The sequence below is a fragment of the Pteropus medius genome, unplaced genomic scaffold (assembly GCF_902729225.1).
Source record: "Pteropus medius unplaced genomic scaffold, Ma_sr-lr_union100, whole genome shotgun sequence".
In the NCBI taxonomy this organism is placed as follows: Eukaryota; Metazoa; Chordata; class Mammalia; order Chiroptera; family Pteropodidae; genus Pteropus; species Pteropus medius.
This window is the reverse complement of record NW_024349799.1, coordinates 7,223,726-7,234,522: the sequence shown is the minus strand read 5'-3', so window position 1 is coordinate 7,234,522 and position 10,797 is coordinate 7,223,726. Positions and strand designations below refer to the sequence as shown.

The 10,797-nt window shown below is 51.1% G+C and overlaps 1 protein-coding gene across 3 annotated transcripts; it reads right to left on the bottom strand.

Annotated features, from left to right (window-relative positions):
* Positions 1-303: 303 nt before the first annotated feature.
* DHRS11 (dehydrogenase/reductase 11) lies at positions 304-8,717 on the bottom strand. Of its 3 annotated transcripts, XM_039885889.1 has the most exons (7): positions 8,343-8,717; positions 5,336-5,545; positions 2,887-2,981; positions 2,082-2,211; positions 1,381-1,473; positions 1,103-1,168; positions 304-978 (listed from the first exon to the last, which is right to left on the bottom strand). In XM_039885889.1, the coding sequence occupies exons 1-7, from the start codon at positions 8,700-8,702 to the stop codon at positions 937-939; spliced, it is 996 nt and encodes a 331-aa protein (XP_039741823.1). In that variant the 5' UTR covers positions 8,703-8,717; the 3' UTR covers positions 304-936. The 3 variants fall into 3 exon arrangements, with proteins under 3 accessions (XP_039741823.1, XP_039741824.1, XP_039741822.1); XM_039885890.1 differs by lacking the exon at positions 1,381-1,473; XM_039885888.1 differs by lacking the exon at positions 304-978 and having other exon boundaries at positions 1,013-1,168.
* Positions 8,718-10,797: the final 2,080 nt, after the last annotated feature.

The following is a 10,797-nucleotide window of genomic DNA, read 5'->3' as shown; positions in this document are numbered from 1 at the left end:
CAGACCCCCAAGGATCTAGGCAAGAGCCACCTTTTCAGCCCCATCTCACTCACGCACTACGTTCTGTGCTGTTCCCACAACACTGCATGCTCTTTTGGGCCCCTGAGCCTTGTACGAACGCCCTGTTGTCTTCTTTTCCGGCTGGGAAACTCCTACCCATTTTTAAAACCCAACCCAAACTCACGCTCCAGCAGTGAGGCCCTAAATCCACTCACTTTCCCACTCACCTGGAAGAAATTCTGAAACAACCACCCCTGAGCACAGAGCAGGGAGGAGAACAGAAGGACACTCCTGAAGCCAAGATAGGTTGTTGCGATTTTTCTTTTTTAATTATCACGGTGAAAAACAATTGGGAGGCAGGCCCTGGTATCTTGCTGACATTGTCTGAGTACAATGATGATCCCACGGGGGGCTGAGAAGCCACAATTGGACAGAACTGGGATGGGGGAAGAGAAGGGGCAGTGGGTGTAGTCAGACAGGGAGAGGAGGAAGCCTATAGTCCTTGATAGCGATTCAGATAGGTGAGTTCTCTCTGCCATCTCATCCCTGAGCAACATGGGGTGGGATTCGAGAAGATAGAGGGAAGCCCCCCTTTTGGCCACAGTACCTTCCCCAGGTCAAAGGGAAGAGACCAAGGACAGCAAACAAAGGTCAAGGAGCCCAAGAAGGGAACCAAGAACCTGTCGTGAGTGACTGCTTTTGAGTTAACGGGTAAAACAATTAGGGACACCACCTCTTCTCTCCAGCCCACTTTTCACATTTGTGGCGGAAACAATTTGATAAGATAAAAAATCTGAAAGAAACAAATTTTCTAACCCCTGGTGGGGGTGGGGAGAGGAAGTAGAATCCAGGAGTCCAGAAATTAACACCTACAATCCAGAGGCAGGAACCAAGCCGTGAGGGTCGGGGAAGGAAGACAGGGCTCCCCACAGCAAACTAGGTCGCCTGTTCCGTGGGCCTCATTTGGATGTCTCCGATCTGTGGAACGCACAAGCCTTGAGGCAACCAGGACACACTTCCCACACCCTTAAGGCCTCCCTGCTCTCCTCCTCTGGGGATGGTTGGGCTTCTCCAGGGCATGGACAGCCACGGCCAGACTTACCTGGACATGTGGCGGGGTGCTGATGACATAGATGACAGCCTCTGCCACATCTTCAGGTTTCAGACACTGAGAGCACCGGGAGAAAGGGCGCCCGAGATGAGAAAAGAATGAATCCAAGTTCCTTCCCACCACTGAGGTCCCCTCCAGCATCCCCATTCCCACCCCAACCCTCCAGGAGGGGTGACGGGCTAGCTAGAAGGGCGGGGTCTGAAGGCCAAGGTTCTCTTCCCTCTGTCCTAAGAGTGAGTGGCTTCACCAGGCCCAGAGGGAGGCCCCACCTTTATGTGTTCATAGGTGACAGCTGCCTTCTCAGGGTCCTTGTCATGGAGTTTGAAGGCGAACTGTGTCTCCACCACTCCTGGAGAGATGCACTGGGCCAACAGAGAGGGCCTGTTCAGGGGCTGGCTTTGCTCCACCCCCACCCCAATCAGAGGCCAGGCCTTGGGGAGATTGGAAGTTAAGTATGGAAGCCACAAGGCCCCAGCTTCAAAGTGATAGCTGCTCCATGTCCATCAGCTGCCTCCTCCCTCCAGAGCTGCCACTGGCAGCTTTGATATCTACCATCTACAGAGCCCTTACCATAAGCCAGGTATATGTTTTACAAAACGTCTAAAAAAAAACCTCATAACCTGATAGATATTATCATCTCCATTTTACAAAGGGGAAGACCAAGGCTTCCAGCCATTGTGCACCTAGCTTCCCATAATCCCTTGCCTTCCCTCAGTCTCACCCCACCATTCTTTCCCTGAATGTTCCATTCAGGCCAGCCTCCTCCCATCTCAAAGTCAGTGAATCGAGGAAGCTCAAGTACTGAGCAGGGCCATGCAAGTAGTGGCAGAGTCCAGGAGCTCTGTACCCAGTACACACTCCCAAGGGTTCTAGGCAATAACCCTGGACATGGGCTCCCTGGGTAGTATGGGTGGGGTTAGGGAGGGCCTACGCCTACCCAGTCCCCACCAGGGCCAGGCCACACCCTCACCGTGGCTCGGATGTGGGTCTGGGCCTCTCGAAGCTCTTGCCTCAGTCCCTCTGTCAGTGCAGTGACGGCATACTTGGTAGCACTATAGAAATGGGCCACAGACAGGGGTGCCACTCGGTGGCCAGACATGCTGGGTAGAGGGACAGAAGGGGAAAAAAGAGAGTGATGCTCCCAAGAGATCAGCAATGCCCCTTGCTATACCAGACAACCACACCACCTAGATGCCACAGAGAAGCCTTCAAAAGGGAACCTCTAGAGTCCATCTTTGTGGCCCACTAATTTAGCTTCTGTTATTCAAGCAGCTCCGGAACGCCCTATTCTTCTAGAAGTCCTCCCTCTGCTGACCACAGAATCCACTCTTCCGGTCACGCAGGCTGTCAAAAATCTCTCAATTTCATCTGCATGTTTCACCATGGTTCTATTAGGAGATCTCTGGGGCAGAGGCCATGTCTCCCTCTCAGACCAGGAGCTATCCAATGATACTGTGTAGTCTTTCTTTGTACCACAAGGTAGAGTTCATTCCAGGGCCTGACAAATGGAGAACTTCAGTGCCAGGAGAGCCCCCAAGCTTCAGCTGCAAAAAGAAGGGGCTGAGCCACCCATTCTAGCCAACTAGGGGCTGGCACATGACACACACTGTTCTTTCCCTCACCCTAATTATGTTATTTGGGTTTTAACTGAGTATATTAAATCCCTATTTGCCACCAAAGAAATAGGTCCAAAGAGGTCAAATGAGCTGCAGCAGATCGCCCAGCTTGGAGGCTGAGTGGTAATCTGCACTTGAGCCCTTGGTCATCTGCCTCACCTGTTGATGTTAATGATGTGCCCGTCGTCCACCTTCCGCTCCTTCATGGACTGGTAGGCTTCCCGCGTGCAGATGCTGAGGGCCAGCACATTCACCTGCAGGCCGGGGAGGGCAATGGGGTGTCTCCAGCTCGGGCCCATCTGAGCAGGTGATGGAGCCACAGAGCACTCCGGAGGGGTGGTGGGGAGGAGGCACATTCCAAAACAGTGTTCAGATCCTACCAGGGACCAGCAATGGACCCAGGACACCTTGCCTTAGGTGCTCCTTCCCCTAAAGCTACCAGCCCCAGATGACAGCAGAGGCAGCTCCTCCCTGGCTGACCTCCAAGTTCCTGCAAACAGGAATGGAAATCGCCCAAATCCACCCATGACCCAGGAACCCTCCCTGTTTTGGTTGGTTCCTCTGCAAACAGCAGAACCTCTGCCTTGGGGAACCATCTGCTTTTCTTCCCGATACCCTTCTCTTCTCTGGGCCAGAGTCTCTGGCCCTGCCCTCTCTTACACAGCCTAAAATCCTTTCTAAAATGGCTTTAAAAATCTCTCTCCTCAAGCACCGACCCTAGCCCCTTGACATCTTACCCAGCTACTCTCTGTTCCTCTCCTGTCCCCTCCCTTAAGATTACCAGTGGAGAAGACAAGGCCTAACCTTCTTTCCTTTAACTTCTGTTCCATCTACAAGACTAAGCACAGAGAATATTTAGAGAGTGGAGTATCTTGTCACAGGATAGCTAAGGACCTCCCAAGGGCTCAGGGACTTCTTGTCTTCCTTGGCCCAGCCCACTCCTATTCACTCTGACAGGGGTGACCCCAAATCCTCATGCTTCATAGAACAGAGCCCTGAAGAAGTGTCTCTTCTCTAAAGCTTCTGCCCAGCCCCACCCCTTAACCTCACCCAGAAGGACAAGCAGAGATAAAGCTTTCAGCAGGTCCTCATGTCTCGCCTCTCCAGAAGAGAAGGGACCAGCTAGGAGATTAAATGTTTCTCTTTATCAGGTGTCAAAGCTAGCCATCAGGACAGAACACTCTCGGTGCGAACCTGCCTCAACATTCACGACAGGACACAGGAGGCTTTTAGCCCTCTTTCTGGTCCTCTTAGCAGTGTGGGTGGGTGGGGCAGAGAAGTCTGCTCCTGAGGACAGCTGGTGTAGGAGAAACAGATTCCTTGGGGTCAGGAAATCTCCTAGGTCTTGGGAGTTAGGGGTGGGAGTGGAGAAGATGCCTCACAGGATGACCCTAATAGAATCACATACTTGGCAAGCTGAAAGAGGCCTTAGGGATTTAATATAATTCATTTTACAGATGGGCAAGTTGAGGTCCAGGTTAGAGACCCACCTACTGCAGATGAGGGCCACAGCTTGGATATCCCAGAAGGCTGAAGGCAGGGATAGTGCTTCGTTTTCACTGATTGTTTCAGTGTTCATTGTTCATTTCCTGGCCCAAGCACCTGTTAGGTGCTAAAGCTACTGTGAGCAGATATGAAAAGGATTGTGGGGGCAAAGACGTATCCCATTTACACACTGCTTTCAACTTCTCAGATACTTTCAGACCCTAATATTGCTTCATAATACAGTCTAGAAGTTGAAAACCTATGTCCTGCAGACTGTGTTTGGTTCACACATAGTTTTAAAACATTTTAAATTCATTTCCAACTTGTATTGTTTCATTCATTCAAAAAAATATCTTGAGTAGTTACAGGCTGAGGTGTAAGAGGAAAAAAATCCTTCCTCTCATGGAGATGAGGTTTTGGTGAATGGGAGGGGTAGCACATAAAACCCAAGCTCCCCATCTCTCCCAAAAAAATCATAAAGTCTGGCCACATGGCCACACTGTCCTATAGCAACGATGCTAGACTTCCATAGTGGATGCCGCTGTACATGGCCGTGTGCTCTCCCTTGCTGCAGATCCCACCAGACCAGCCTCAGTCACGTACCTACTTGGCCCCAGGGGACATGGGAGTTTGTGACCCCAGATATTGATGGTATAGGTGTGTTCATCCCAATTAAATATGACCAGAATGAAGTGCAGAGAGGGTAACTACCTGCCTGAAGCCACATAGTAACTGGCAGGGCTGGGTGAGAACATCTTCTGTCTCCTGGTTCCTTTTCTTCCCAAAAGACCATGTTCCTAAGTGCTCTGCACAGTGCTGACATGTGGGGACAGTCAATAAACAGCAGTTCTCCCCCCGAATAATCTTTCTTCCAACAGAGAGAAATAAGCCTAAACTTTAAGAACTGCACCCAGGGCCTCAAAGAAGAATGGAAGAGATATGGCCATTCGTCTACTCATTATCTCTCTGGTAGGGAAAGAAGCAAGGGGACAATCAAGGTGCCCCAGGTAGGAATCCAAAGCTCCCTCTTGCTAGATGTCCTATCCTGAGCAGCGTTCTGGTTCACAGGCCCCTGGCTCCCTGCTCTCCTCCCAGCCTCCCATTCCAGGCCTGCAGCCCTTACATTGAACATGTCCTTCCAACCGCTGGTGCTGCCTGAGAGCAGGGTGTCAGGCCGGGCCAAACCAGCGTTGTTGATGCAGATGTCCACACCGCCGTGCTGACAGCGGATAGCCGAGAACATGGAGAGGATGTCCTCTTCATTTGACAGGTCACATCTGAAGGGGATCAAAGTCCCGGGGTAGCCTGCACTCTTACATTCAGCAGCCAGCTCCTATGAAACCCAACAGGAGTCTAACTGGAGTGAGCTGCTCACTCCCACACCTCCCCAACCAGAGACAACCTCCCTCCGCTGTCACCACTCATAGAACTCTCCTTTGGCGGCCACCTTTCAGTCACATAGATATTGGGACTGCCCATCCCCCAAAGTTTGTCCTCTTTGGTCAAAGTCCAGGGGATAAGAGCACTCCCTGAGTGAGGGAGGGGAAAGCTGAGATTTTCAATGAAGGAACCTTACAGATGAACTCGAGTCTTCAGTTCTGAGAAGGGGCTGAGGCTCTGAGGGGGCCAAAGAAGGGGACCAGGGATCCTGGAATGGAATGATATTTCTTGTCTGCCTCTCCTTCAATAGGAACACCTTCTCTGCTCATAGGTAAGACGCACCTCTCACTCCACCCCATGCTTCTTCCACCAGTGCCAGGAGTCACTGAGCTGGTTCTCTCCCATCTCTTCTTAAGTACTTCTCTGCTATCACCTCATCTAGTGCCTTATAGAAGGGGTGATATGTGAACTATCATCCTCCACAAATTGCAGTGGCTCATAGTTCTCACACTGAGAACTCTCATACTTTTCAATCGAGTTTAACTGCCAATCTCCCCTCGCCCTACCCATAGGAAGGATCAGGAAGTCAGGACATATTCTTTCTCTCAGTCCCATGGTGTGCCACCCTCCACCCAAAAGTTTCTCTGGAGACCGAGGTAAGTCAGGTGGCAGGTGGCACTGGCAACCCCCTGTACATCACCAAGGCCCCCAACACACTAAAGAGTCTTGAGAGAGAAAGACCTGAGAAAGCAGAGCCACTGAGAGATGGCTGTGAGGAAAGCTGACATTCAGAAGCAGGAAGAAACAGCTATGTAGCCTTGGAGGCCAGTGACTGGGCATCTAAGCCTCGTGAAGGTGACTACATGTGTGGGAGGGAGAGAGCTGAGGGGTGTGGGATGCCCTAGAGGAAAGCCAACTTGGCCAGCTGCCCTGGCCTGGAGCCCTTCCTCCCCCCAAACCAAGCTGGGAATAAGGGGCTGGATCAAGTGACCTAGGAAATTCTTTTCTTCTTTAACTCTCTGGGAGTTTAAAAGGTATAGCCCTCTGGGACTCAGAAGCACCCCCTTCACCCAATTTTGCCTACTCACGACCACATCAGGAAATAGAGATTCTCTCCGTAGGAGGCCAAAACTCAAAACAGTTTTAATATCAGTCAGTAAGAGCAGACTGTGGTCAAAGAAACCTGGACTTCACCCCACCCCTGGCAGGCAACTTTTCCCTTCCTCTGCCAGATTCAAACCCCCTGCAGGAAAGCCAGGATGGAGTGACTGAGAATATATTTCTCCCTGTCACTGCCTTCCCTGCCTATCCTCATCTGTCCTCAAAAATGGCCTGAAATCATGTTGGTCCCCTCACAGTGGAGGCATTCTCCTCTCATTAAAAGAGTCATCATAGGGCTACGTGATCAGCATGAGGGTTCCCTTGGGGCTCAGGAGCCCCTTTTCCTGACTAGTTTGGGGTGAGGGAGTAGGAAGAGAAGGCAAGAGTGGCTTTAGAATTAGGGAATCCAGTGTTCTAATCCCTGGCCTGATCATCTAGGCTCCAAACCTCCTGAGATCCTCAGGGTAGAAAGCAGGGAGGGGCAGAGTGGGGCAAAGGTGTAGCCAGGTGACCTTGGGACTATCTAGGAGGCTATAAAGTATACCTTTGGTCGTCAGCAACAGGGGAGGGAACAGTTCTCCTTCCTGTACACCTTCTCCCTCTGTCCCCACCCAAGGACTCCGTACTCTATCCCTGCTGGGGGACTTTGAGCAATGGTGGAGGCAATGCCCACAGTTAAGCACTAGCCCAGCCCCTGAGAGTGACCTTGCCAGGCAAATCCAATGACCTATCATGGAAAAATCTCCTCTTCTTCCTCCATGCTCCAACATGGCCAACTTCATTTCATTTGTCTCTGAGCTCTTGTTGCTCACAACTCTGCTCCCAAACCCAGCCCCACCTTAAGAGGAAAAACCAGGAGTTCCAGTTCCACATTGCTTTGTCCCCTCAGAGTTCACATGTTCAATGCCCTGTTCCACCTACTCAGTCTCATCTAGGACAGTGAAATTAGAGAAAGGTCTACCTGTGAATATCCCATCGTCAATCCCTTAGGCCCACTGGGTAGGGATTACCCCTCAGACTTGGTGGGGAAAGGGACTAGCCTCTTCAGAAAAAGTTCCCCATCATCAGACTTGGCTGGGAAATGATCACCATCAAAACCTCTAGCTTCTGCTCATCTGGCTGGCCAGCCACTTTGCTTGGCTTTGTGGGCTAGGTCTGGGGAGGAGAGGAAGTAATCCAGCAGCGAGCTTAGCCACCGAAGCCAGAAGACTTTCTTTCCTTCTCCCTGGCTGCCTAGCTAGCCCCTGATCTCTGGTTCCCTTCTCCTCAGCCTACCAGGGCAGGCAGGTAGGAGAGGAGAAGATGCCCAGGAGTCGAAAATTTGGACAATCAAAGACTCTATTTTGTAGTTTAAGGAGAATAAAATTGACTACGTTTTAAAAAAAAGTCAAAAAGTTGGTACCCTAGAACAGGGGCTGTACGGAGAAAAGGCTCCGTACAAGACTGGACTTAAAATAGCGAAGGTGAAGGCCTCCCCTACTAGGCATCCACATCTCCTGCCCTTGAGCCCGTTGCAAATGGCCCTGGGGTGGCAGGCAAGTGAGCGAAGCGTCACAGCGCGACTCCGGCCACTCCCCCTCCCCCACCTGGACCCTACCCCAGCGGAAACGACGGCTCCCAGAGCGACCCGCTCCCCGACCAGACCTTACCTCTATATTGCCCACAGTGCGGGCACAACCCACCACCTTCAGCCCCTGCTGGACCAGGGCCCGGGCCACGGCCGCGCCGATGCCCCCCGAGGCCCCCGTCACCAGTGCTAGCCGGTCACGCCACCGCTCCATGCCGGCCCTGGCCATGGTCCCGAGCCGCCCGCCCACCTCGTTCCGCGAGCTGGGCACTAAGGTAGCGGAACTCTGCCCTAGGTCGCAGGGGCTTGGCCGCCCTCTCGACACAGCCGCCGCAGCCTCCGCCGCCGCTCGGCCCCTGTCCGTGACACGCCTGGACCCGCCTCCAACCTGGCCGGCCTCAGGCCGGGACTCCACCCTCCTATCCTCCGGGACCTGCCACATCCCGCCAGAGGAAGGCCGCAGCCCCGCCGTCCCGCCCCCGGCGCCCGGCGCCCGGCCGTCCCGCCCCCTGCGCTCGCCGCGCGGACTCGTCCCGCTCCTTCCGGCTCCGCCCCGCCCCGCCCCGCCCCCGGCGCAGGGAACTGTCTTTCAGCAGCGCCGGCAGGTGTGGGAGGGTCATGGAAGCTTGTGGGCCTTCCTCTGGTGAGCTCTTCCTCTTGGGGCGGGGAAAACGGGGTTCAGCGGGGTATTGCTCCAGGCCCGAGGATGCACGTACTCTTGCCTCTAAGTAGCCCTTACCTCTTCCTGACCCCTAAGGCCAGGAAGAGAAATTAAGGGCACTTAAGGTGACTCCAACGTCCTCCTAAACCAAAGGGTGGATGATAGGAAGGATTCAGCCTAGAGAAAACGGCCTGCCTCAGCCATCAACTCTGGGTGACCTTGGGAGGGGCTCTCAACTCTACTAACCTAGAACTGATAGTTAAAAATGGAAACACCACAAGTACTTGTGTATTGGGGAATTCTATCCCAATGGCCTGTCTCCAAGAGTCCTAGACCCTCTCACTCTCATTAGAGCAATATCATGATGAATTCCAATGATGAAAGCATTAGATAACGTTGAGCCCTGACTATGCGACAGGTACTTTTAAGCACTTTAAATATATTAACTAATATATGCACAACAGCCCTATGAAATACCTATTAATTCATTTTATAGATGACTATACTAAGGGGTGAAAGCATGGTTTAGACCTCTGTTCAGTTTCAGACTACAAGATGTGTTCCTCATCTGCCTTCACTCCACTCTCCCTTTTGCCTCTTCCTGGGTTATGGGGCTTGCTCACTTTGCTCTCTGATCACTTAGGATATACTTCATCGAAGCACTGAAACCTGCCTCACTTCTGCATTCCTAACATAGCCATCCTTCCAAAGAAAAACCATCTCTGCATTAACCACTGGAATTGCTCCACTGAAAGCAATGAAATAAGCAGCGAATGGGGCTGGCTTATTTAATCAACAAGGATTCCTGTGTTTGGCCCCAGAGGCAGAGTAAAACAAAACAAAACCAGCCCTTGCTTTTAGGGATCTCCAGAGAAAACTTGACTGCAACAGGTAATGGAGAGGTGACTGGGCCCAGAGCCAAGGGCTGTGGGAGGCCCTTATTCATTTTTTCTGGATTCCAGGATGAAAGCCAACAAGGGTCAGAGAGGAATGACTCATTTCGCCTCTGCCCCAAACCCTATACACTTAGATTTGAAAAGACAACTCTTCTGGCCAGGGGGTAAATCAAAGAAATGCCACCAACTATAAAAAAAAATTAAATCTCACTAAGCTTCTGTTGTTCCCACACTTGAAATCTGATGAGAAATCTGATTAAGCTGTGGAAAGCCCACAAAACTCACTCTATCTGCACAGAGAATACTGACTGTCCTGCAATCTGTCTGCTGCCCACCAAGTATTTAATCAACATGCAGACACAAAGCTCTAAACACATATGTTTATTGAACTATTGACTCAACCTTTTAAATGGCAGCCAAATGCTACTCCTGGGGGAATCTCTCCTTCAGTAACTCACAGACAGCTTGTGAAAGCAGTAAAGTGTAATGCCATAGTGACTTTATTGGAAACCAGATAAGGAACATGCACTTACACAGACCAAAATGTGGTTAGCTCTCAGTGCAGCCTTCTGATCCCAGTTCTACCCACTGAGCAATTACTTATCAGACAACCCTTGCTTGAAATTCTGCCAGGTTTTGTTTTTATTCTTCTAATTCAACATGAACCTCTAAATTTAAGGTGCTTTGTGTTATGCAGCAGAGAACTTTCAATAATAGCAATTAAGTCTCATGGGAATGTAAGATGCTAGCCAGTATTTAAAGGTATCACAGTAAATTTATTCTAGCCAAACAGAAGACTGGAAATTGCTTTTCTCGGTTGTCAATTCTGATCAAGGTTAAGAATTTTGTCTTCAACGATCTGTATCTCTATCCTCATTTGCTCTTCATCCTCTCTAACATCAATACTGGCCAAGTACCAAGTCCACAAGTGGCAAATATTAAAACACTGCCACACATTAAGTAGAAACATGTACACCAAA

What these genes read in the sequence shown, in the direction of transcription:
- DHRS11 (XM_039885888.1), bottom strand. Translation starts at nt 8,702, where the DNA reads ATGTGGCAGGTCCCGGAGGATAGGAGGGTGGAGTCCCGGCCTGAGGCC. An exon ending in CACATCATTAACATCAACAG is followed by an intron (nt 2,212 to 2,886) that starts GTGAGGCAGATG and finishes CCCTCTACCCAG; the next exon opens with CATGTCTGGCCACCGAGTGG. An exon ending in TCACCTATGAACACATAAAG is followed by an intron (nt 1,169 to 1,380) that starts GTGGGGCCTCCC and finishes CGGTGCTCTCAG; the next exon opens with TGTCTGAAACCTGAAGATGT.